Consider the following 25,369-nt stretch of genomic DNA (forward strand, 5'->3'; position numbering starts at 1 on the left):
TGGAGAGTGAGAGGCACAACTGGCCGAGTCTCAGTTTAACCAGGAGAGAAATATTCTGCTCACTAACTGAATAAGCTGTGATTACTGTGTTTGTGTAAGACATCACGTAGTGCCTGATAAAAAGACACCAACCACTGACGGTGTAACCTGGCGACAAGACGCAGTGAAGTTAACACTTTTCAAACAAGTTACTGGTGTCACCGTAACGGGGTGTAAATATGTGTTAGAGTGTTAGTGCTGAGCCGTGAACACAGCCTGTGTACACCTGTCATTGCTGAAGCGTTGGTCAGTAAAGCCTTCATACAATACCTGCTGGAGAACCTGAAGAAGAACCCGACTTGTTCAGCAGAGAAGAGGTGGTGTGGTGTGGAGGTGGTGTGGTGTGGAGGTGGTGTGGTGAGGAGGTGGTGTGGGGGAGGATTGGAGGAGTGAGGGCGTGAACAGGGAGGAAGAGGAGAAGGGGGGTGAAGAGATGGTGAGGGAGTGAGACTGTCATGGTTCCTGGCCCCCACCAGGGATGGGTCAGGCGCCCAACGTCCTGCTCAACTGTGGCAAGCAGCAGCAGCAGCAGCAGCAGCAGCAGCAGCAGCAGCAGCAGCAGCAGCAGCAGCAAGAGGAGGCCAGCATACGCCACCACCTCCACCTCCACCATCCCCCCCACCAGGTGCAGCACCACGACGATGGTCACGGGCGTCGTAGGAGGTGGCAGCACTGGCGACAGGAGGCGTGGCACCCCCGCCCACTAGCCGCCCACGCCGCCCACTCGCCCGACTCTACCACCCTCTGCTGTGCTGGTGTGTCTGTCTGTCATTTACGCCACCCGATACGCAATAATTATCATATTTGTGTAGATTACTGAGATGTTCCTGTTGACTCTGTGAAGCTTCACCATTTTCTGTGTCTGTCTGTATTTACTTGTCTCTTAGATAATAGATCAGTTTTACTCTCTCTCTCTCTCTCTCTCTTCATCTTGCTTTGATCAGTGTTTGTTTGTTTATTTATAAGTGTCTTCTCATTACCTCTGTTGTGTGGTAGAAGACCTTGACTGTCTGTCCGTCTGTCCTCAGGTTAGCAAAGATGATTAGGGAAGGTATTAATGTATTGTTTAGTTGTAAATAATATTGACTTTTTTCCTGAGATTTTGCGTGTGTGTGTGTGTGTGTGTGTGTGTGTGTGTGTGTGTGTGTGTGTGTGTGTGTGTGTGGGTGTGGGGTGTGTGTGTGTGTGTGTGTGTGTGTGTGTGTGTGTGTGTGTGTGTGTGTGTGTGTGTGTGTGTGTGTGTGGGTGTGTGTGTGTGTGTGGTGGGTGTGGGTGTGGGTGTGGGTGTGTGGGTGTGGGTGTGGGTGTGTGTGTGGGTGTTGTGTTGTTGATGTTTAAGTCATGATGTTTAACATGATGACTAACATAATAAATCCAATAAATTAACATAAACATCACAAACTGTCTACCATTATAATTTACATTTTATTTTCATCACGTCTGTAAATCACCAACATTTGCGACGTCTTGTGTTGTGTTCTGTTGTGCTGTGCTGTGTTGTGCTGTGCTGTGTTGTGTTTATAAAAGTGTTACAGTCTCTTTGTCAGGTGTGTCTGGCATGTGAAGTAATGCCTGGGGATATATGTTGAGAAGACGGAAAGTTGGCGTCTCTGTCTGTCTGTCTCCTGGGAATACGATGGTCTTTCTTGTTATATTATTATTATTATTATTATTATTATTGTATTATTATTATTATTATTAGTATTAGTAGTATTAGTAGTAGTAGTAGTAGTAGTAGTAGTAGTAGTAGTAGTAGTAGTATTGTTATTAGTGTTATTATTATTATTGTTGTTGTCGTTGTTGTTGTCATTATTATTATTAATTTCACCATTACTGTTATTATTGTTGTTGTTATTAATAGTAGCATAGTTTATGAGTTAAGGTGAGTAAGTACTAATGGTGTAAGCACCACAGCCAACCACCTAACCTAACCTACCCTAACATAACCTAATCAAACCAATCTCAACCTTACCTGTCTCCCGTTTACAGGTTGGGGTAACCACAGCGATGAGGTCAAGAACAGCCAAGGGGGAGGGTCCGGAGACGGTAGCAGTGGGGATCCCGCAGTGCCAGGAGCCATGCCTATTGGTGGAGACCTGACGATGGGCGGGCGGAGGCGGGGCACCTCACCAGCCTCTCCTCAACTACGACCCAGAGTGCGCGCGCATGGAGGCGTGGCTGGACGAGCACCAAGATTTTGTACACGATTACTTCATCAGGTAAGATAATTAGTTCACCTGTTCCATTAGATTGGTTCTCTTGTTCACCTGCTCCACTTACCTACTTCCCCTCCCTCCCTTCCTTCCTTCCTCCTCCCCTTCCTTCCCCTTCCTCTCTCCTTCCTTCCTTTCTCTCTCTTCCTTCCTCTCTCCCTTCCTTCCTTCCTTCCTCCCTCTCCCTCCTTCCCCTCCCTCCCTCCTTCCTCCCTCTCCTCCTTCATTCCCTCTCCTTCCTTCCTTCCTTCCATTCTCTTCCTCCTTCTTTCCTCTTCCTCCTTCCTTCCTCTCCCTCCTTCCTTCCTTCCTTCCATTCTCTCTCCTCCTTCCTCCCTCTCCCTCCTTCCTTCCTTCCTTCCTTCCTTCCTTTCTTCCTTCCTTCCTTCCTTCCATTCTCTCCCTCCTTCCTCCCTCTCTCCTCCTTCCTTCCTTCCTTCCTTCCTTCCATTCTCCTCCTCCTCCCTCTCCCTCCTTTCTTCCTTCCTTCCTTCCATTCTCTCCCTCCTTCCTCCCTCTCCCTTCTTCCTTCCTTCCTTCCTTCCTTCCTCTTCCTCCTTTCCTCTTCCTTTCCTCATCTCACATCCTCCCCTACCTCTTCATCACCACCTATCTTTGTACCTCCTTCCCTCAGTCAGTCAGTCAGTCAGTCAGTCATCGAGTCAGCCAATCAGTTACTCAAAAGAGACGTTGTATGTGTGGCAGTAACTGGGGCTCTCACATAGCGAATCAGAGTTCTTGCTTTCGATGAGATCTCCCCTGATTGGTTTACCCTGTCGTAGTCTGTATATATACAGTCTCTTTAAGGTAAATATTAACACGGTTCTGAGAGAGAGAGACCGTCAGAAGAAAGGAGAGAAATAGAGAGAAAAGGAAAAGGAGAAACAGAAAAGAGAAAGAGGGAAAGAGTCCCCCCCAGGGCGTCACCTTCATTGGTGAGTTTTGAGGTGACTCAAGTGGCCGATATGAGACCAGCAGGATCGATCACAGATGTTGCACATGTGGAGGGCTACAGCGAGTGCGGGAGGAGCGGTGGCAGCATCTTTCCGGCTTTGGCGCTTGTCTGCCTCGGTTTGCAGTCGGGCTAACTCGAAAGTATTGACACCTTCTCGTGTGGTGATCCTCGAAGCGTTACGGTGTGGAGAAATCGTTTCCGAGGTGTTGGGGTCGATTTGGCACTTTTTCAGGTTTGTCTTAAGACTGTCCTTATACCTTTTTAGTTGCCCGCCAGTGTTACGTTTACTATTCGTTATTTGACTGTAAAGTAGCTGCTGCGCAGTCTACTGTCGTCCATGCGGGTAACATAGTCCAGAGTAGTTGTTCATGGATAATGGTAGCCTCAATGCTCCTACAGTTGGTGTCGACAAGAATACTGACATTTGTTCTCATGTCTTCCAAGCGAACTCGGAGGATGGATCGTAGACTACGTTGGTGAAAGCTTTCAAGTGCCTTGAGGTGCCTCCTGTATGTGACCCATGTCTCGCTGCCATATAGCAGGGGTGGAGGACTACTGCTCGATATATGTGTAATTTCAGCTCCCTACAGCTGAAGATACGGTTTCGGAGTCTGCCAAAGACTTGAGATGCACATCTGATCCGATGCAGAATCTCTCCATCGATGTCCACTGTGGTGGACAGGTGGGAGCTGAGTTACCGAAAGTGGGTAACATTAGTGAGGGTAGTAGTGTTAAGCTGGATAGATGGTGGAGGTGTGTCTGAACCAGGGGCAGGTTGACAGAGAATCTGAGTCTTACATATTGTTACGTGTCAAAGGATTACGGCTCGTAACAAACAAAAAGTGAAGATATTTAAAGGGAACTACATATATGGTTCTCAAATTTTTATCGGGAACAACTCCCAACTACGGTGTAATGTATGGATTGAATGCAGCCCCTTATAATAAATGAATACTTGATGATTGGAGTAAAGAAACTTGAATAAAATGTATAACTATATTTTCAAACGCTTATCACTAATACCAAAGAAATAAAGCTAATCACTAGGTTACTTTAAGTTTGCTAATATCACTGACAAGTAAATCAATACACGATTCAAGAACAAAAATACATAAAACACTGAATACATAAAACACTAAATACAGCCAGCCTCAACAATGAACACCATAAGTACATCACCCGATCGATCGAAGACAGAAGTCAACTGACAACACAGGCCAGTGTAAAGGTCAAGAGGTTACCCAAGCTTGTGCCTAACTCAAAGCCGGCTCTGAAACCCTCTGCTTTTATGGGTTGTTGACTGACCCAAACATCGTACTTGACATAACGTCTCATTGTTAATGTTATTACAGTGTTACTGACTTTAATAATATAAACTATTAACATACACAAAAACAAAACGATGTAATTCTAGTCTGGAAAAATAAATTGTTTGTTAAGGGTAGTTCTATCCTACCTGTACATTGCTCGTAACAGTACATTCACCACAAGGTCGAAGTGTGCATACACATCTGTTTAGGTGTTCAGGATCTCCTGTAGGTCATGTTCAATGTGAGCAACCAGAGTGAGGTCGTCTACCAGCTCAGTAATGGAAGCTGCCGACACCTCTGTTCTTGCCTGGAGTCGTCTTATGTTGAAAAGACCCTTCATCCGGTACTCGACGTCCACCCCACCAGCTAAATTGGCACTGACTCGAGTAAGGAAGGCAGCCAAGAAAATGGAAAAGAGAGTTGGTGCCAGTACACACCCTTGTTTAACCCCCGTTATGATGGGAAAGAACTCTGACTGGGTACCATTGTGTAGGACACTGCCGTTCATATCATCGTGGAGTTGCCTCACAATGGCGATGAATTTGGGGGGGCAGCCAAAACGGCTGAGAGTCCACCAGAGGGCTTCCCTGTTGACCGAGTCGAGGGCCTTGGTTAGGGCGATGAAAGCCATGTACAGGTCACCACGCTGTTCCCTGCACTTTTCCTGTATCTGGCGGGCAGCAAAGATCATTTCAGTGGTGCCACGTGATGGTCTAAGGCCACATTGAGATTCTGGGAGGAAGTTTTCCGCCTCAGGAAGAAGTCAGTTTAGGAGGACTTGGGTGATAATCTTGCCAGCTGGACAGCGATATCCCGTTGTGTTTGCCACAGTCTGACCGGTCTCCCTTGTTCTTATAAATATTGACGATAGGCATCTTTAGAGCTTGGGATTTCTTCCTTTTCCCATATATTCTCCAGGAAAAAGTGGAGACGGCTGGTGCAGATCTCCCTCTTCCCTCAGCCAGGACTCCACAGGTGTGTTATGTCTTTCCTGAATATTTGTGCATGCTTTGATGACGTTATTTTCCTTCAATCAATTTTGAAATTATTGATAATGTTTTTGTTTTTTGGTGAAATGACTTGACTGTGTGTGTGTGTGTGTGTGTGTGTGTGTGTGTGTGTGTGTGTGTGTGTGTTTTTGTTTACACCTGTGCTGTCTCAGTAAATACTCTACTAATTGCTGTGGTATTTTCCTCTCTACAGGAAGGCCTCCGACACATGGTAGACGCCTGGTTGGTCTCACCGCCTCCCACAGAACAGTGGCCTGGGCGCAGGTGCTGGGGGCAGCAGCAGTATGGGGGGTCACGGGCAGAGTTGGGTGCCAATTCAGCCGCCTATTTCGGCCAGCCACCTGGATCTAGGGCCTCCTCAGGTGAGTTAATTAGAAAAGTTGTTTATTTTAGTTATTATAAAGTTCCTCAGTAGATAAGTTACTTGTAGTGAATTTAAATATTTTACACAGCTACAAGTATTACCTGTACAGTATATAGGGACGAACTCATGTTGGGTGAGTCGGCGGCGCAAGACAGTGTAACGTCATCTGGTAATGGTTGTATTCTAAATTGTCTTCTGTACACGGGCTAGTTTTTGGCCGTGTATGTGTGTGTGTGAGTGAGTGTGAGCCATCAGTGGTTAGTAGTAGGGTAGAAGATGGAGATATTACTAGATAAACAGAACGTTGTTGTTGTTGTACATAGTCAGCGTGGGACGTGAGGCTCCTTGTTGGTTGGCTGACGCCTTCAGTAGTCCCAACACTGTAAAGGTTAGGTGTGTGTGCTTGAACGGCTCTCAGTCTCGGCGGTTGGTGGCACCATCTTGGAAATGACACTCGAAAGGTTACCTGTCAGATTCTGTCACCACCAGTGGCATGAGATGGTTGACGACTCTGTGGACGTAAACTGTCAGTTATAGTGGCATTAATGACAGTATCTCACAGCAATAGTTTTACCAGCTGGGAAATGGCACTCGACGTGTTAGTTAATTCCTTGCTACAGTGGCACCGTGTCGGAAGAACAGTTAGTGTTTATTATAACTGTGTGGTGTGTTCCCAGGCAGTTCTTGGTGGTCTCTTCTCCTTCCTCTCTCTGGCACCAATGTTTACTACCTCATCAGTCGACCCCCGGAATAACCAAAGCTACTGGAGAAATTAATGTACACACGCTCCCCAAAAAAGTATCTGTACGATTTTATATGAGACAATATGACACAACGGACGAAGGATTTTGACAACCCTACCGAGACAACAGGAGTCGCAGTGTTCATTCTGAAATTCATCGATCCTCTCTGTTAAGATACTTTGTATAGGCGTAGGAACGAATTAACAAGAGTCGATTATGGGCACTGATAAAGATCTTCAGGCGGGGTTTATCATGAGAAGATAAAGCAAAGAATAAAGTTAAAGTAGGAATAAAGAAATTAAGTAGATAGTTAATGATATTGTATAATTAATGATTTGAAGAAGCCTGGCCGTGACCTGTGGCTTAACCCGTCACCAACACCTGAGACACACACCTGGGCACTGTACTACACGGCAGGAGCCATCAATTAGGGAGGAGAGGGGTGAGGAGCAGCGTGCTGGGAGGCAGTATTAACCAGGACCTTCCTCACCTCACCTCATCTCCACACAACCCACCTCACCTCACCACCACACAAACCACCTCATCTCCATACAACCCACCTCACCACTACACAACCCACCTCACCACCACACAACCCACCTCACCACCACACAACCCACCTCACACCTCAACTACACACAACCTACGAGTCTCACCATTGGTCGATAATTTTCCCATAACTAGACATACAACAACAGATGTTTACTTACGTCCAGTTGAAGGAAAACAAGTAATTACACAGTAAATAAACAAACACCTGAGACTTTGTTCTTTTGCCCAAGTTCCTGAAGATGTGATTAACTTAAGAGAAAAAACCTTACGTGACTATAAACATTTTATCCACAGATCCAATTTTTTTAATGATTTATAAGTTAGTTTTTTACCACTAATGAAACTTGATGTTTATTTAGATCCCACGATTAAATTTCTCAAAATGTCAGTAAGAGTTTATGCTGAGTTTGTAGCTGAATAAGTCAATGTTGTTGGGGTATTTCTGGCCCAGGGGAAAAAAATGTAGTGAACGAAACGAAATGTTGAGCGTTGTTGAGACGGTCACACACACACACACACACACAGTGTTTACACAACATTCATACTTCCCAAGCTCACCTATGCCTCCCCCACCTGGTCTTCCTCCCTAAATGCCACACAACGTAAACACCTAGAAAAAGTGCAAAAGAGGGCATGCAAGATTATTCTCTCCCCTTCCTACTCCACATATCAAGAAGCGCTCAACACACTGACCCTTTCGACTCTCACTGACCATCACCACGACCTCATCTGCAAATTTGGTAAGAAGCTTCTACACCATCCTCGACACCAGCTCCTACTACCACCTGAGATCCCTAGTCCGAGAATTGCTGTTCGACACCACAACCGCATCCAGCCCATACGTGCACGAACTGATCGCTATAAGAACAGCCCAGTCCCAACCATTGTAAAAATTATCAATAACTTGTAATAAACCAGTGTATTCATTCCCAGTAAACACTACTCCTTGCACTATCACTATGTTGAAATGAACTGTAGTATGAGCTTTTCCCCATCTAGTTATTATATATCTTATTTGTGTCACTTATGTTACTTGTATATTATTTGTAATTCGAAACCCATTCCCCAAATATGTAACTGTATATTTTCAGCCTTCTGACTGCCAAGCTCTTTCAATAAACCGTTAATTATTATTATTATTATTATTATTTACACACACACACACACTCAGAGACGCCAGCAAGTGGTGGTCACATTCACCGCCACAGCCAGAGGACCAATGCTCACTTGTTTATGAGTGACGTCTCCACAACCAGAGGACCAATGCTCACTTGTTTATTAGTGACGTCTCCACAACCAGAGGACCAATGCTCACTTGTTTATTAGTGACGTCTCCACAACCAGAGGACCAATGCTCACTTGTTTATGAGTGACGTCTTCACAACCAGAGGACCAATGCTCACTTGTTTATGAGTGACGTCTCCACAACCAGAGGACCAATGCTCACTTGTTTATTAGTGACGTCTCCACAACCAGAGGACCAATGCTCACTTGTTTATTGGTGACGTCTCCATAACCAGAGGACCAATGCTCACGTGTTTATTAGTGACGTCTCCACAACCAGAGGACCAATGCTCACTTGTTTATGAGTGACGTCTCCACAACCAGATGACCAATGCTCACTTGTTTATGAGTGACGTCTCCACAACCAGAGGACCAATGCTCACTTGTTTATTAGTGACGTCACCACAGCCAGAGAACCGATGCTCGATTGTTTATTAGTGACGTCACATTAAATTATTATATACTTCAAATGTGTGTTTTTAATTATCACATATAGTCGCTGAAGATTGGCTGGGTATAATAATTAATCACATGTTATGTAAGTTGGTTTTATATAATTATAATTAACACAATACTTGAACATCAGTTTGTGTACATGTTGTCAGTCAGTCTAAAGGAAATATAGAACACCACTGGAACACAATCTAGAATTATCTGATTGTGTTAGACGTATTGTTACGGGTTGTGCTCCGTCCACCACTGCTCCTGCTCCGTCCACCACTGTTCCTGCTCCGTCCACCACTAATCCTGCTCCGTCCACCACTGTTCCTGCTCCGTCCACCACTGCTCCTGCTCCGTCCACCACTGTTCCTGCTCCGTCCACCACTAACTTGCCCGTCCACCAAACTGCTCCGTCCACCACTGCTCCGCCCGTCCACCACTAACCTGCCCGTCCACCACTGCCCGCTCCATCCACCACACACTGCCCGTCCACCACTCACTGCTGTCCCACCTCCCTGCTCCGTCCCCCACTAATCCTGCCCCACCCACACTCCCCGCTCCGTCCCACCCTTCCCTGCTCCGTCCACCACTGTTCCTGCCCGTCCACCACTAATCCCTGCTCCGTCCACCACTGCTCCTGCCCTCCACCACTGTTCCTGCTCCGTCCACCACCGCCCTGCTCCGTCCACCACTAATCCTGCCTGTCCACCACCTCCTGTCTGTCCACCACCGCTCCTGCTCCGTCCACCACTCCTGCCCGTCCACCACCGCTCCTGCTCCGTCCACCAACTACCATCTCTGCTCCTGTCCACCACTGTTCCTGCTCCGTCCACCACTGCTCCTGCTCCGTCCACCACTACTACTGCTCCGTCCACCACTGCTCCTGCCCGTAAATGCTGAAAAACGTTACGTGAGAATTGATCTGTTACCTCAGAATCTCTCATATTTGCTAATGTTGTAAAAGTTATCTATTATATACTTGTAAGATAAGTTTCGCCCGAAGAACTTTATAGCATCGTGAAACCTTTTGACTGTTTAAAGTTCAGCAGCGTAAACGAGATAACGAAAATAGCAGTGGTCATTTCCTGTGGTCTAGTGGTCATTATACACGCCTCGAAAGCGAATGGCCATGGGTTCGAGCCCCGGGCCACGTGTGTGTGTGTGTGTGTGTGTGTGGGGACTTCCTAGATTATCCCTTGATAACTTTACCGTGTCAGCAGGGTGTGGCTGGTGTGTCAACGGTAGCTTCGGGTCAGCATCCACACCCAGTTAGCCATAAGGTTAGGTTAGGTTAGGTCGGCCATGCTGGAACAATTAAAGTTTTATCTTGTGTGTTTCTTGGTCACCCACAGTACAGTATTGGATTAATTCTTAAAGGTATGTTGGAAGCGGATAGCAGGAAGTGGATAGCAGGAAGCGGATAGCAGGAAGTGGATAGCAGGAAGCGGATAGCAGGAAGTGGATAGCAGGAAGCGGATAGCATGAAGTGGATAATAGGAAGCGGATAGCAGGAAGTGGATAGCAGGAAGCGGATAGCATGAAGTGGATAATAGGAAGCAAATAGTAGGAAGCGGATAGTTATATAGTCTCTACCGCACCGTGCACTAATGTTGTTGAAGGTGTGGATCCTGGTGCGCTATAGCAAGGTCACCAGGTGAAAAACATTCCATCACCACTCCACCACCACTATCACCACCATCACCTCACCACTACTACCTCTCCACACACCCTACTATCTCACCATACACCACACATCGTCTCACCACACACCACCACCATCACCACACACAATCACCATCACCACACACAACCACCATCACCACACACAATCACCATCACCACACACCTCACCTCACCATCACCACACACCATCACCTCACCACACACCACCACCCATCACCACACACCCACCACCATCACCACACACCACCACCATCACCACACACCACACCACCATCATCACCACACACCACACCATCACCTCAACACCACACACCATCACCTCGCCACACCCACATCACCACACACCATCACCAAAGCACACACCACCATCATCACCACACACCACACACCACCATCATTACCACACACCACACCATCACCTCACCACACACCACCACCATCACCACACACCCACCACCATCACCACACACCACCACCACCATCACCACACACCACCACCATCACCATACACCACCACCATCACCACACACACCACCACCAACACCACACACACCACCACCATCACCACAAACTGCCACCACCATCACCACAAACCACCACACTATCACTCACCACACACACCATCACCACACACCACCACCACACACCACCATCATCACCACACACCACCACCATCATTACCACACACCACACCATCACCTCACCACACACCACCACCAACACCACACACCATCACCTCCACACACCACCACCATCACCATACACCACCACCATCACCACACACCACCACCATCACCATACACCACACCATCACCTCACCACACACCACCACCGACACCACACAGAAGTCAATGGTTGTACTTTATACCAATTTAAAAAAAATGATGAATTTTAAATCATTAACACGGGAATGCATTTTTTCTCCCAAACAAGAGAGCATTTTTGACCTAACCATTCTTAACCTAATTACAGTACAAGAATATTTTTACAAGTATAAAACGCGATTAACACAACCTAATTCCAATGTTGTTTACCAGATACCACGCCCCCAAACCCCACACCCTGAGTTGAGTGTACATTTTAATTAGCTAATGTATTTATTCAGACACGCGGGCCCCACTATTACATGACTAAATTTGGGTCGTTTTTCCATTTGTTTTGAGAAATTATGGTGATATGTTTTTTTGACGAATATACCTACATGTACCTACCCTCACCAGGAAACTAACAACATGTACCTACCCTCACCAGGAAATTAACAACATGTACCTACCCTCACCAGGAAACTAACAACATGTACCTACCCTCACCAGGAAACTAACAACATGTATACCTATCCTCACTATTTCTCCTCCTTCCCTTAGTAACACTCCTTTACATATCAAAACAAACATTTATTATATACGTACAACCAACTGTCTCTTGTCCTAGTATAGACAACGACCCCGTCTCCCCTCCTTCTCACTCACTCCTGTTAAGCGGCTTTTATACTGTGATAAAAAAAATACACTCGTCACCCCCCCAAAAAAAAAAAACCAAGAGAAGTTTATTGTAATTAACTCTGTGTGAAAATATTGTTAAACGGGGCAGTATTTTATTTATTTTATTTCACTGTATAATGATTTGTGATTGAATATTGTCGAGTTTTTTTAATGACAGAAATGTTGGAGTTAATTGTTGTTTTCTCTTCTGACTGGGTGGGTGGGTGGATGAATGAGTGTGTGGGTGGGTGTTTAAAAGAGAGGGTGTGAGCTGAACCAGATTACTATGCCGAAAATGGGGAAAAATGTGAATGTGTCTGTGGGGAGTGGATGGGTGAAGACAGAGAGAGAGAGAGAGAGAGAGAGAGAGAGAGAGAGAGAGAGAGAGAGAGAGAGAGAGAGAGATCACACACACCTACTAACTAGGACCGGACCTAGGTAGTAGGTAGTCGGCAGCTATCAAACAGGAAGGTACTACCGCCTGGGAAGATATTGGAAGCATAATGTAATGTCTAATGGTAGATCCTGCTGCTACCATATGGCATCACGAAAATTGTGACCAAGTCCCTGGTTGTTTATCTGACTTTCTGCCTCATTTACACACAATTGCAGGGTCTCAATTGTTTCTCTTACTTTGACAACACAACACATATATTGATTCTCACTCTTGATCTTTTTTCATTTTTGTATTTCTTTATGGTTCATTATTATTATTATTATTATTTTTTATTATTATTAGTGTTATTATTATTATTGTTATTATTAGTATTTATATTTTTTTATTTTTTATTATAAATTTAATTTACTATGAACTAATTATTATTATTACTGTTATTATTACATTTTCGCCCCTCAGGCCCTGGTGGGCTAATCCCCGTAAAGAAAAAAGCTGCTCCTTAATTAAAATACCAATTTATCCCTATTTGCTATGGATCCACCGCGACTTTTTCATCATCTTCCTCCCTTCCTCTCCCCTCCATACCAATCACAACCTTACCATCAACAGTAGCCCGTGTTGTGATTGGTTGAAGGGCGGAGGGGGAGAGGAGAGGAGGACCGTTCCTTATATAACTTACAGGAACGAGCATTTTGACATCAATAAGTTGCTCGGGTCATCACTGAGAGTAAATAAGCAACGTCAAGTTATACCTTCATATGGATCTTGGAGGCACGTATAGGGAGTAATTTGGTGGTTTCTTGGAGGAGAGACCGACCAGTTTGTTTTTGAAGGCTCCTTGACCGAGTTCCCTAACCTTCTCATTTTATTAGTGTTTTGGAGGTGTTTTGTTTTGTGTGTGTGTGTGTGTGTGTGTGTGTGTGTGTGTGTGTGTGTGTGTGTTATCATCGCTTCATTTCTGTGTATTAGGTCAGTAGAGGATCCAGCGGGTGTACTGTGGTATGATCTAAGGAGTCGATCTTCCTCCTCCTCCTCCTCCTCTTCTTCTTCTTCTTCCTCCTCCTCCTCCTCCTCCTCCTCCTCCTCCTCTTCTTCTTCTTCTTCTTCTTCTTCTTCCATCACCCTCAGGTCTCCCTCTCTTCCCCTCCCCAGAACTCCTGTCATTACCTTCCGGGACTCATTCCGCCCCCACCACCCCTACTCACCCCGCCCTCCAGGGTCGATAGATGTACGCAATTCTCTCTCGACAGTTGACCTTCCAGCAAACACGACCCATATGTTTGTTTTTCTTTTAATTCTTGTTTTAATACGTGTGTGTGTGTGTGTGTGTGTGTGTGTGTGTGTGTGTGTGTGTGTGTGTGTGTGTGTGTGTCATCCAGCAGTAGTAATGAGAGTAGCACCGGCGGGAGTGATGTCAATATTGGATGTGATATACACACGGACAGGGACGACATCTTGTCAAGAGGCTCCCAGCTGTGATGTGGCCGTGGTTAGCTTAGGTTAGGTTAGGTTAGGTCAGGTTAGGTTATGTTAGGTTAGGTTAGCTTAGGTTAGGTTAGCTTAGGTTAGGTTAGCTTAGTAAGATTAATCTCAAAGTGAAATAAGCTCAGATGCCTAATCTTCAGGTGGACCTGGAACTAACTTATTCGTCTTTATCCTCCTGTACTGGGAGGGGGAGCTTAAACCTTTACAGACAAACGTTTACCTCCGTCCACCCACTGTCAAAATTTCAAGCTTATATCCAAGGCCTTAAAACTCCCCATTTACCAAGAAAAAAATAATAATGAAAAACAGAGACAGACAGACAGAGACGCGAGCGCTGTTTACTGGATTATTATTCCCCTCCTTGGTTTGCTTGTTTGAACACCACTCCAAACCATCGTCAGTGTTTGTTTACATGAGCAGGTAGCGGCAGGGGGCCCCAAGCACCCTACTCGGTGTAACGTGTAAACTATTGGGGTTTCTGCTGTCAAGATTTTCACATGCTTGGTAACACATCATATTGAAGCTCGCATCACCTGAAGATTAAACACCTTAATGCTACCTGGTGGTTAGGTTAGGTTTGGTTTGGTTAGGAGCCATTCTTACAGGTAATTTATAACTAACTCAAGTGCACACACACACACACCGTAGTAATGAAACTGGCTCCAGTAGTGTGTAAGTGGGAGTGACGGTCATGTTAGGGTGTGACTGTCTCAGTTAGGTTCAGTTGATTTAAATCCTAAAAAGGTCTTATTAAGTGAATTAGGTGTATGTTTATAACTGTCTTTTTTCTGAGAGAGAGAGAGCATAGTTGATGATATTGAGTGACCAGTGATTAATACTCTCTCTCTCTCTCTCTCTCTCTCTCTCTCTGGTATAAGGCTGGAGAGATTAATAATGTTTTGCGGCTGTTAGACTGTGATAGGGACCCGGCACTCTGTAATACTGAAAAATGGCCTCTTTACTGTGTGGCCGATTGACCATTATGGCCCAGTGTGTGTGTGTGTGTGTGTGTGTGTGTGTGTGTGTGTGTGTGTGTGTACGGACTCGAAGTTTACGTGCGTTCAAGGCTTGTTGTCGACTTATGAATTTACGAGAAATTCTTTATATTAATATTATAGTTGTCGAGAAAAGGTTAAAAAATAAATAACCGGTGATTTAGGTCTTTTTTGGGGTCGTTAGCTGCGTTTACACCACACACATCCATACGGTTAATTTCCCAGCGTGTGTGTGAGAGAGAGAGAGAGAGAGAGAGAGAGATTTATCCTACACTTTTCTTTGTTTACGTTTTGGATTTGTTTGTTTGTTTAAGTGTCATACAGGTAATCCTTCCCTTGATTGAATTCATACCTGTATTGGCTTACATTCCATCACCAAAACAGAGGTAAATAAGTAAGAAAAAAATAACTTTTACCTTCTGCAGTAAAGTTTGTTGTGTTGTGTGCCGAGGAACGTTTTGTGTCGGAAATGATGTTAACATTTTCGAAGAGAAATATGTTATTGTTGTGTTGATTAATAACTGATGTATTTATTTGTTGGTGGGTATTCTAGTTGTGATGCCGTGTGTGTGTGTGTGTGTGTGTGTGTGTGTGTGTGTGTGTGTGTGTGTACAGATAGAAAGATTTCATGGTATTACTAAATAGTGGAATTTAGTCACTCAACTTTTCAATATTTTGTTTTACGACAATTGTATCAGGTTAATTTTTGTTTTCATTTATTTTTATTTATTATATTTATCACTAGTTTGAGTCACCGTGAGTCATGAGTCAAGATAAATAATCTTTACAGAGACTCACCAAGAGTGTGTACAGTACATGGTCTATTATAATTAACCTCAGATTTTATTGTGACTGTGTTGGTTGTACACCAGAACGACTCCTTGACCCTGACACCACCATTAATACGTTTGTTGGGAACATTTACCCTACTGTATAGTGAGTACAGTACAGTACAGTACAGTACAGTACAGTACAGTACAGTACACTACAGTACAGTACAGTACAGTATGATCATGTTTGGTTGGGGGGTAAGCGTGGCAGTCTGCCCTACAGCGGTACTCAGAACTAACTAATAAGGGGAGCTGCCCGCTGCTGACCTGATGAAGTGAAGTACAGGTACAGCTGGTACTCTGATGGTTACAGCAGAGGTACAGCTGGTACTCTGATGGTTACAGCAGAGGTACAACTGATGCTCTGGCGGTTACAGCAGAGGTACAGCTGGTGCTCTGGCGGTTACAGCAGAGGTACAGCTGGTGCTCTGGCGGTTACAACAGAGGTACAGCTGGTGCTGTGGTGGTTGCAGCAGAGGTACAGCTGGTGCTCTGGTGGTTACAGCAGAGGTACAGCTGATACTCTGGTGGTTACAGCAGAGGTACAGCTGATACTCTGGCGGTTACAACAGAGGTACAGCTGGTGCTGTGGTGGTTGCAGCAGAGGTACAGCTGGTGCTCTGGTGGTTACAGCAGAGGTACAGCTGGTGCTCTGGTGGTTACAGCAGAGGTACAGCTGATACTCTGGTGGTTACAGCAGAGGTACAGCTGATACTCTGGTGATTACAGCAGAGGTACAGCTGATACTCTGGTGATTACAGCAGAGGTACAGCTGATACTCTGGTGATTACAGCAGAGGTACAGCTGATACTCTGGTGGTTACAGCAGAGGTACAGCTTATACTCTGGTGGTTACAGCAGAGGTACAGCTGATACTCTGGTGATTACAGCAGAGGTACAGCTGATACTCTGGTGATTACAGCAGAGGTACAGCTGATACTCTGGTGATTACAGCAGAGGTACAGCTGATACTCTGGTGGTTACAGCAGAGGTACAGCTGATACTCTGGTGGTTACAGCAGAGGTACAGCTGATACTCTGGTGGTTACAGCAGAGGTACAGCTGATACTCTGGTGATTACAGCAGAGGTACAGCTGATACTCTGGTGATTACAGCAGAGGTACAGCTGATACTCCGGTGATTACAGCAGAGGTACAGCTGATACTCTGGTGATTACAGCAGAGGTACAGCTGATACTCTGGTGGTTACAGCAGAGGTACAGCTGATACTCTGGTGGTTACAGCGGCTGGTGTACTTAACATCTCCCACTTGCAGGCACCGACGCAGGGGGGTGTGGGGGGCTGCCAAGGGCACGAAGCTACGAGCCCCTGTTCGCCCGGTCTTCCACAGGTCTGATCCCACACCTGCACCCTACACCTGCACCCCACACCTGCCTGCCTCCTTATCCTCGCTCAATGTGTATTACCTGTTGTGTCACCTTGCTTATGTCGACATTCCCTTTTCGTGTTTTTTTCCCTCACACCTGAATGGATATTAATCGTTGTTTTACGGTCTTTATTTGCAAGTTCTCTCCATCCATGTTGTTTATCTCGACTCCTCCTCCTCCACTCTCAGTTGTTTTATTTACATTATTGTCTTTACCTGTCTTCCGTTTCCTGTCTTTTCCCTCTTCTGTCTTTTTTCACAGTTTTTTCTTCTCTTGACTGATTTATTTCATCCTGATTCGTTTCCTCTCTGGCTCAAATTTTCATCGTCGGTTTACATTCTCTCTCCCTCCCTCTCTCTCTCCCTCCCTCTCTCTCTCTCTCTCGTTGTTTGAGTGTCTCGTCTGTGTTCAATGAATCCTAATACACCCCCAATATACCCATCTTATCCTCACCACACCCGCCTCCCCCTTCATCTGTCTCCTGCATATGTTATCTCTCAATATATAACGTTAAAAAACTCACTAACGAGAATTTATAATACTCTCTAGCACCCAGAGAGTGTCTTCAGCCTGTGTGTGTGTGTGTGTGTGTGTGTGTGTGTGTGTGTGTGTGTGTGTGTCGCTGAGTCATTTGACGTGTCCAGAGAGTGTAAACAAAGCGATGATCTTGATCTTGTTGGAGGTCAGGTGTAATGATTATGTGAAGGTAGTTATAGTGGTGTACCTGTGTTATGTGTAAGGCAAGTTTGGTTTTAATTTAATTTACCTGGAGAGAAAATTAAGAAGTAGATGATAATATGATTTTTATACACGTGTTTACCTTAAGAGATTGATAATGATGTTGATGATGATGATGATGATGATGTGTGTGTGTGTGTGTGTGTGTGTGTGTGTGTGTGTGTGTGTCATAACACATATCCATATCTCTGTCTGTGTCGTGTAAACAAATTATCCCCCCCCCTTCTCCATATTGATTACTGAGATACAAGAAGCATTTTTCTCCCCCCATGTGATGTTGAGAATGTTGTGTTGGCCTGTGAGTGAGGTATAGAGCCCAGCAGTGTATTGAAGAGAGTTTGAAATGATAATAATCCACCCTGATCCTCGTCCACCACTACTCCAATTGGTCACCGCTTGTGTAGTCATTGGCTCAACATTTCACCTTTACTGTAAAAAAAAAAAAACCCTCCCTGCTCCCTTCCCTGCATACGGCCCTCATTACCCATCACCGCTTCTTTGTTTTATACGCACCATATTCCTTCTCTCTGTGTATGATGCATTGGGCACGACACCATCCCAACCAGGACACACTCCTTTCCCTTTTTGGTTCATTTTAATGTATTGGCTGCCACACTCACTCACTGTACAGTCACTCAATAAAACTATCTCTACTTGGGGTGATCGATGAATTTTAGAATGAACACTGTGACTCCTGTTGTCTCGGTAGGGTTGTCAAAATCCTTCGTCGCTGTGTCATATTTTTTCATCACAATTTGGTATAGATAGTTTTTTTGCGTGACTGTTAGTTTAGGTTTAGTCCTTGGGAAATAAAATGCTTTATTATTAGACTAATTAGCACTCTGACTAATATTACCTGAATATAAAGATAATTACCACTTGGAAATGGAGTGTTTGATTATAGCAGTAATTATCACTTAGGAAATTTAATACCGAGGTTATATCACTAATTAATACACGGAGGACTGAGTGCCTAATTACAATTAATAAAGATCAGTGTAATGATAATGACAGCAGTGACTATTGATGTAACAGTGATGAGGACTATTGGTTCAGTCTAGAGAACAGTGACTTTCTCGGTTGATGTTTTACTAAAGGCAGTGATTATTGCTGTACGGTTGTGATGTTTTGATGTTGTACTTTGTAGCGACAGTGACTTGTTGATGTTGTACTTTGTAGCGACAGTGACTTGTTGATGTTGTACTTTGTAGCGACAGTGACTTGTTGATGTTGTACTTTGTAGCGACAGTGACTTGTTGATGTTGTACTTTGTAGCGACAGTGACTTGTTGATGTTGTACTTTGTAGCGACAGTGACTTGTTGATGTTGTACTTCTTGCGACAGTGACTTTGTTGATGTTGTACTTGTAAATGTTTTAACCTTCATCGATGTTTACTGCATTTAAACTGATGTTATTTATGTTTACTACTTTTAAAACTTATTTACTTTAGCGACAGTATATTTAGTGATGTTTTAAATTAATGAAAGTGATATTAAAAGTGGGTTTTTAGCGATAATGTATATAATTGTTTTTAATTAGACCCAGGTACATGAAGTTCTATTTTGTTAATGGTAAGTTTAATTATGTTAAATTTGGCGAGTGACTTTTTATTTTAATTCTTTGGTCGATGGTAAGTTTTGTGATGTTAATTTGGCGATGGTAAGTTCATCATCATTTGACCAAGTGACTTTAGTAATACTTTAAATTTGGTGATAGTAACTTGGCTAATGGTTTACTTTGGCGATGGTAATGAGTTTTTAGTTGTTAGGTAAATCGTGAAAGGTGTGACGTCATTCATTAAAGATGCGACGTCATTCATTAAAGGTGTGACGTCATTCATTAAAGGTGTGGCGTCATTCATTAAAGGTGTGACGTCATTCATTAAAGGTGTGACGTCAATCATTAAAGGTGTGACGTCATTCATTAAAGGTGTGACGTCATTCATTAAAGGTGTGACGTCATTCGTTTAAGATATTTTTTTTGGGTGTGTGACTAAATGTTTTAAAAGCAATATTATATTTGATGTTTAGTAAAGGAATAGATGTTTTGTTGATGTTATATAAGGAGTTATATGAACGATAAACTGAAACAGGATAACAAAAATCATATTTATATATTTGTCCTGGGAGAAATATTTTGTTTAAAGCTGAACTCTTGTTGACTGATCATCTGTAGAGCCTCAACATGTAGCTACAGAGTCAAGCTTCTAAATCACCTGTCAGAGTTGTGAGCCTCCAGGTATTGGTTAGGTTAGGTTAGGTTTAGGTTAGGTTTAGGTTAGGTTTAGGTTAGGTTAGGTTTAGGTTAGGTTAGGTTAGGTTAGGTTAGGTTAGGTTAGGTTAGGTTAGGTTTATGAGTCTTCTCATTATACATCATGTGAGAGAATAATACAAGAAAAACAGCCTTATAATGCAATGGGAAATCAGATTAAAAAGATTTAGATTTTTTAGATTGTTCCGGAGGGGGCTAGTTTATTGGGCACCCCCTTACATCCTGTATAATTTCAGTTCTTCATCAGTAGTTGCCAGAGACCAACAGACGAGACCTGGAGTTGTGGGGGTGGAGGGGGATAGGAGGGGTAGTGGGGGTGGAGGTGTAGAGGAGGGATGGGAGGGATTGTGGGGGTGGAGGTGTAGAGGAGGGGGATGGGAGGGTTGTGGGGGTGGAGGTGTGGGGGGAGGGGGGATGGGAGAGGATTGTGGGGGTGGAGGTGTAGAGGGAGGGTGGGAGGGTTGTGGGGGTGGAGGTGTAGAGGAGGGGGATGGGAGGGTTGTGGGGGGTGGAGGTGTAGAGGAGGATGGGAGGGTTGTGGGGGTGGAGATAGGGGAGATTGAATAAGTTGGATTCTTGGCATGCACTCCTGGGTCGAGAATGTATTAAGAGTGAATGTTGCTCTTAAAGGTGAGAGAGAGAGAGAGAGAGACTCATTCTGAATACTACCTGTCAATGGTGTTTTTAATAAATTTTTTTATTTATTTTTTTAAAGTTATTACAGTGTGTGAAGGTACACGATGACGTCACAGCATATCTGGTAAATACCCGGTTCATGACGTCACACCGTACACTGACTATATCCAGGTTATGACGTCACACAGGTTCACAGAAGACAGTGTTAGGCGGAAGGTGACGAGGGTCGTTAGGTGACGAGGGTCGTTAGTGAGAACGTTGTTAACTCAGTCTTATCAGGTTACTGGTTGAGTTATTATTAGAGGGTCAGAGTTTCCCCCCCCCCTCTCGTATCCTCCCCTCCTCTCTCCTATCCTCCCCTCCTCTTTCTCCTATCCTCCCCCCCACCCCATTTTCTTTCCCTTCCTGTCTCCCTCTCCTTTCTTCATTACCTCCTTACCTCCCACCTCCCTCCTTACCTCCCTCCTCCTTACCTCCCTCCCCTCCTACCTCCCCTCCTTACCTACCTCCCTCCTTCTTACCTACCTCCCTCCCTTCCCTTACCCTCCCTTATCCCTCCTCCCCTCCCTCCTACCCTCCTCCTCCCCTCCCTCCTACCCTCCCTCCCTCCCCACCCTCCCTCCTCCCCTCCCCTCCCTACCCTCCTTCCCTCCCTCCTTCCCTCCTACCCTCCCTCCCTCCTACCTCCTTCCCTCCCCTCCCTCCCTCCCTCCTCCCTCTTCCCACCCCTCCTTCCCTCCCTCCTCCCCTCCCCTCTTACCCTCCTTCCCTCCCCTCTCTTCCTCCCCTCCCTCCCTACCCTCCCTTCCCTCCCTCCTTCCTCCCCTCCCCTCCCTCCCCTCTTACCCTCGCCCCCTCCCTCCCTCCAGAAAACCTCCCTCCCCTCCCTCCCCACCTCCCTCCCTCCCTCCCCCCTCCCCTCCCTCCCTCCCACCTCCTCCCTCCTTCCCCACTCCCTCCCCTCCCTCCCCCACCTCCCACCCCTCCCTTCCCCTCCCTCCCCTCCCTCCCCTCCCTCCCCTCCTTCCCTCCCTCCCCTCCCTCCCCCCTCCCCTCCCCTCCTTCCCCCTCCCCTCTCTCCCTCCCCTCCCTCCCTCCTTCCCTCCCTCCCTCCCTCCCCCTCCCTCCCTCCTTCCCCACCTCCCTCCCTCCCTCCCACACTCCCTCCCTCCTTCCCACACTCCCTCTCTCCCTACCCTCCATCCCTTCTTCCCTCGTTCCCTCTAAACTCATTTCAGCCTAGTTAACACGGATCATCTCTTTAGGTCAGGTCAGGTCAGGTGAGGTCAGGTGAGGTCAGGTGAGGTCAGGTTAGGTTGGTTAGTAGATTCTCTATCTCTCTTAAGCAAGTTGGGATTTTGTTTTGTTTTGTTTTGTTTTGTTTTCATCAACCAATCTAAGCAACGTTTGTCTTGTTCCTCCGGTGAATAAAACAATATTGTCTTTTTTTCCTTGATTAAGTAACACACACATTAACCTGGCTAATTGACCCACCTTATCCTACAGGAGCAGCCACCCCCGTCAGGAAGATCTCGGCCCACGAGTTCGAGAAGGGCGGCCTCCTAAAGCCCATGGTGACCACCATAGACGGGACGCCCACCTTCCTCTCTCCTGCCGCGGCCACTGAGAATGTCGCTATCCTAGCCAAGGTGAGTTGATGTTGCTCTCACCCTTCGTCAGCCACCCTGGCCAGAGTTTAGAGAGAGACTTTTCTTCTTTCCTCCACCTCCTCCCCCACTCTTAGTTTTTCCTCAGTTTCTTCCCCCTCCCCCTCCCCCTCATCTTCTCACTCTTGCGTGAATGTTTCCTCACCCAAGTCTTCCCTCAGTTCCCCCAGCATGAGTCAGTGAGTCAGACTCGTGGCCGTCAGCAGGTATTGACTCGGTTGACTATACTGATTGATGAATAAGGAAGCCAACAGTCATTAATACTCCCAAGATTCACAATAATATAAGATGATTTTCCCCAGAGAACAGATGACCAGAGGGAGGAAGATTGATTTACGGAGAGTAATTAGTCATGATTCGTCTTATTATCCGTGACGTCATCTGGACTGTATGTTGGAGATATTAAAGTAAATATTCTTTTAAGGTGATATTTGACTCAAGTATCCCTCCCCCCTTCCCTTAAGTCTTAAGGTAAACACTTGACTTACCTGTAATCTTAGTAATTAACTCTCTATTACTGTATTCACTACCTACCTCTCCCTATCGTTTATTATTTATAGTCATTTCTTCTACTTCTACAGGTACGCCGGAAATCTCGCACGGAACTCAAAGGCCTGGATGAACGGCAGCTGATCTTCGAGCTGGTGAAGGACATCTGTAATGACCTGGACGTGAGATCCTTGTGTCATAAGATCCTACAGAATGTCTCCATCCTTACCAGTGCCGACCGCTGCTCCCTCTTCCTAGTGCAGGGCGACAAGGTGTGTGGGTGTATGTATAATGTGTGGTAGGTGTATATATGATGAATGGTAGGTGTATATATGATGAATGGTAGGTGTATATATGATGAATGGTAGGTGTATATATATGTATGATAGGTGTATATATGTATGGTAGGTGTACTGTATGTATGTATTTATGTGTGTATGTATTGTATGTATGTATATGTATGTATTTGATGAATATAATGTATAGGTTACTGGATATATTAAAACATAATAATAATGACTAGTAATAATAATAAACTGTTTATTGGAATATATAGCAACCATAAACTAACACACACACACACACACACACACACACACACACACACACACACACACACACACACACACACACACACACACACACACACACACCAGAGAACTCTCCTCACTATCTCCACTTGTTCTCCAGGAGTCAGAGAACCGGTGTCTGGTCTCCACGCTGTTCGACGTCAACCCGGACTCGACGGTGGAGGAGATGCAGGAGAAGGAGGAGATCCGTATCCCTTGGGGCAGCGGAGTGGTGGGGTACACTGCCCAGTCCGGCGCCATGGTCAACATACCTGATGCTTACCAGGTGAGTAAATGGAGGGAGTAAGGGAAGGAGAGAAGGAGGTGGTTTTATAATAAGGAAAGGAGGGTTGTGTTAGAGGGAAGGAGGGAGGAGAAGGTAAGAGGTACAGTGAGAGAGACAGAAGAAACGGAGGAAGAGAGGAAGGAAAGAGAAGGAGAAAACAGAACAAGTGAGAGCAAAAGAGAAGCGGAAGTGATGTCATAAGGGTACAGAAATTAATCAAGGTTCACCTCCACGTGCAGCGGAATGTGAAGTTGGTGGCTGTGTGTGTGAGAGAGGGAGGAAGGGAAGGAAGGGAGGGAGGAAGGGAGAGAGGGAAGAAGAGAGCCCATGGTTTGTGTTGGCACGTGAGCTCTGAGGACCACCACACACGAGGCTATTTTTGATTCCACGGAGCCAAGTTTACAGTCTAGGGGCGGGGCGGGGCGGGGTGGGGCGGGTCGGGTGATGGGAGAGACGAGAAGAGGGGTCGTGTAGGAATAATGGAGAGGATGAAGGGTAAAGAAAGGAAGGGATAAAGGGAGTGTGAAAAGAAGGAAGGGTTAAAGGGGGAGTTGAAAGGGCTAAAGAGAGCAGAAAGGGAGGAGAGGGATAAGGGCAGATTGAAAGGGAGGAGGGAAGGGGGTAGGAGGAATGTGAAAGGGGAAGGTAAAGGGAATTCAGTGTGGCAGACTGAGCCATGAGAGAGAGAGAGAGAGAGAGGCAGGCTTAGAAGGTGTCCCCGGAATCGTGATCATGGCAGCGCTAGAGGTACACCGAGCAACAAGTGAAGAAGACCTAAAAGCCTAGAGTACTGCACGGGCTAACTTTAACACACAGAGGCTGACTCAGTGACCCGACCAATCACCCCTCGAGTGTTGCAGGTCCAGGTAGGACATACAGTATACTGGGCTGTAGCTCAAACGGGCCGCAGATCTAATAGGCCCCAACTATATTATTCGAATTCAAGCTCTCCTAAGACGGGTCACTTAGAACTGGGTAATCTTATAGGATTGGGACCTCTATAGACTGAGGCCCCATAGGATTGGATTCATCTCGTAGGATTGGATTCATCTCATTTAGTTTAGTGTCAGTGTAGTTATGACGCCATTTAGGTACATTTTTGTTGTTTAATCGTAACCAAACGTACGACCCTGTGTGTGTGTGTGTGTGAGCGTGTGTTACAGGTTGCTGGCGGGCTTGTGTACGCAGCGCCACTACATCAGGATTCTAGAAAACACACACACACACACACACACACACACACTGTTGCCAAGGAAACACCGCCTCACAGTCTTGTTATTTTACCCCTTACATACACCCAGCTGGTTCTAGATACACCCAGCTGGCTCTAGGTACACACTGGTGGCTCTAGGTACACACTGGTGGCTCCAGGTACACACTGGTGGCTCTAGATACACCCACTGACTCTAGAGATACACAGCAGGCTCTAGGTATACCCAGCTGGTTCGTTCTAGCCTCTTACTCTCCCTCAGAATACACTCAACGTTTGACTTTTAACTTCCAAGTTCAACAATTATTTTCTCAACTTTTAAATAATCTTAACTT

The 25,369-nt window shown here is 45.5% G+C and overlaps 2 protein-coding genes across 2 annotated transcripts in view; both read left to right on the forward strand.

Annotated features, from left to right (window-relative positions):
- Nucleotides 1-428: 428 nt before the first annotated feature.
- Nucleotides 429-9,118, forward strand: LOC121879443 (G-box-binding factor-like). Its single transcript, XM_042386097.1, has 4 exons — nt 429-794; nt 2,029-2,258; nt 5,721-5,889; nt 9,057-9,118. The coding sequence occupies exons 1-4, from the start codon at nt 518-520 to the stop codon at nt 9,116-9,118; spliced, it is 738 nt and encodes a 245-aa protein (XP_042242031.1). The 5' UTR covers nt 429-517.
- LOC121879442 (dual 3',5'-cyclic-AMP and -GMP phosphodiesterase 11-like) overlaps nt 5,819-25,369 on the forward strand; it is a 49,583-nt gene continuing 30,032 nt past the window's right edge. Inside the window, exons 1-4 of the mRNA XM_042386096.1 lie at nt 5,819-5,889; nt 22,320-22,462; nt 23,062-23,241; nt 23,660-23,824. Of these exons, the coding sequence (XP_042242030.1) occupies nt 22,385-22,462; nt 23,062-23,241; nt 23,660-23,824 (423 nt within the window). The 5' untranslated portion in view covers nt 5,819-5,889; nt 22,320-22,384. The remainder of the gene's footprint in view (nt 5,890-22,319; nt 22,463-23,061; nt 23,242-23,659; nt 23,825-25,369) is intronic.

Source organism: Homarus americanus, unplaced genomic scaffold (genome assembly GCF_018991925.1).
Source record: "Homarus americanus isolate GMGI-L3 unplaced genomic scaffold, GMGI_Hamer_2.0 scaffold21004, whole genome shotgun sequence".
In the NCBI taxonomy this organism is placed as follows: Eukaryota; Metazoa; Arthropoda; class Malacostraca; order Decapoda; family Nephropidae; genus Homarus; species Homarus americanus.

What these genes read in the sequence shown, in the direction of transcription:
- LOC121879443 (XM_042386097.1), top strand. Translation starts at nt 518, where the DNA reads ATGGGTCAGGCGCCCAACGTCCTGCTCAACTGTGGCAAGCAGCAGCAG. An exon ending in TACCACCCTCTGCTGTGCTG is followed by an intron (nt 795 to 2,028) that starts GTGTGTCTGTCT and finishes TCCCGTTTACAG; the next exon opens with GTTGGGGTAACCACAGCGAT. An exon ending in TGGATCTAGGGCCTCCTCAG is followed by an intron (nt 5,890 to 9,056) that starts GTGAGTTAATTA and finishes CTTGAACATCAG; the next exon opens with TTTGTGTACATGTTGTCAGT.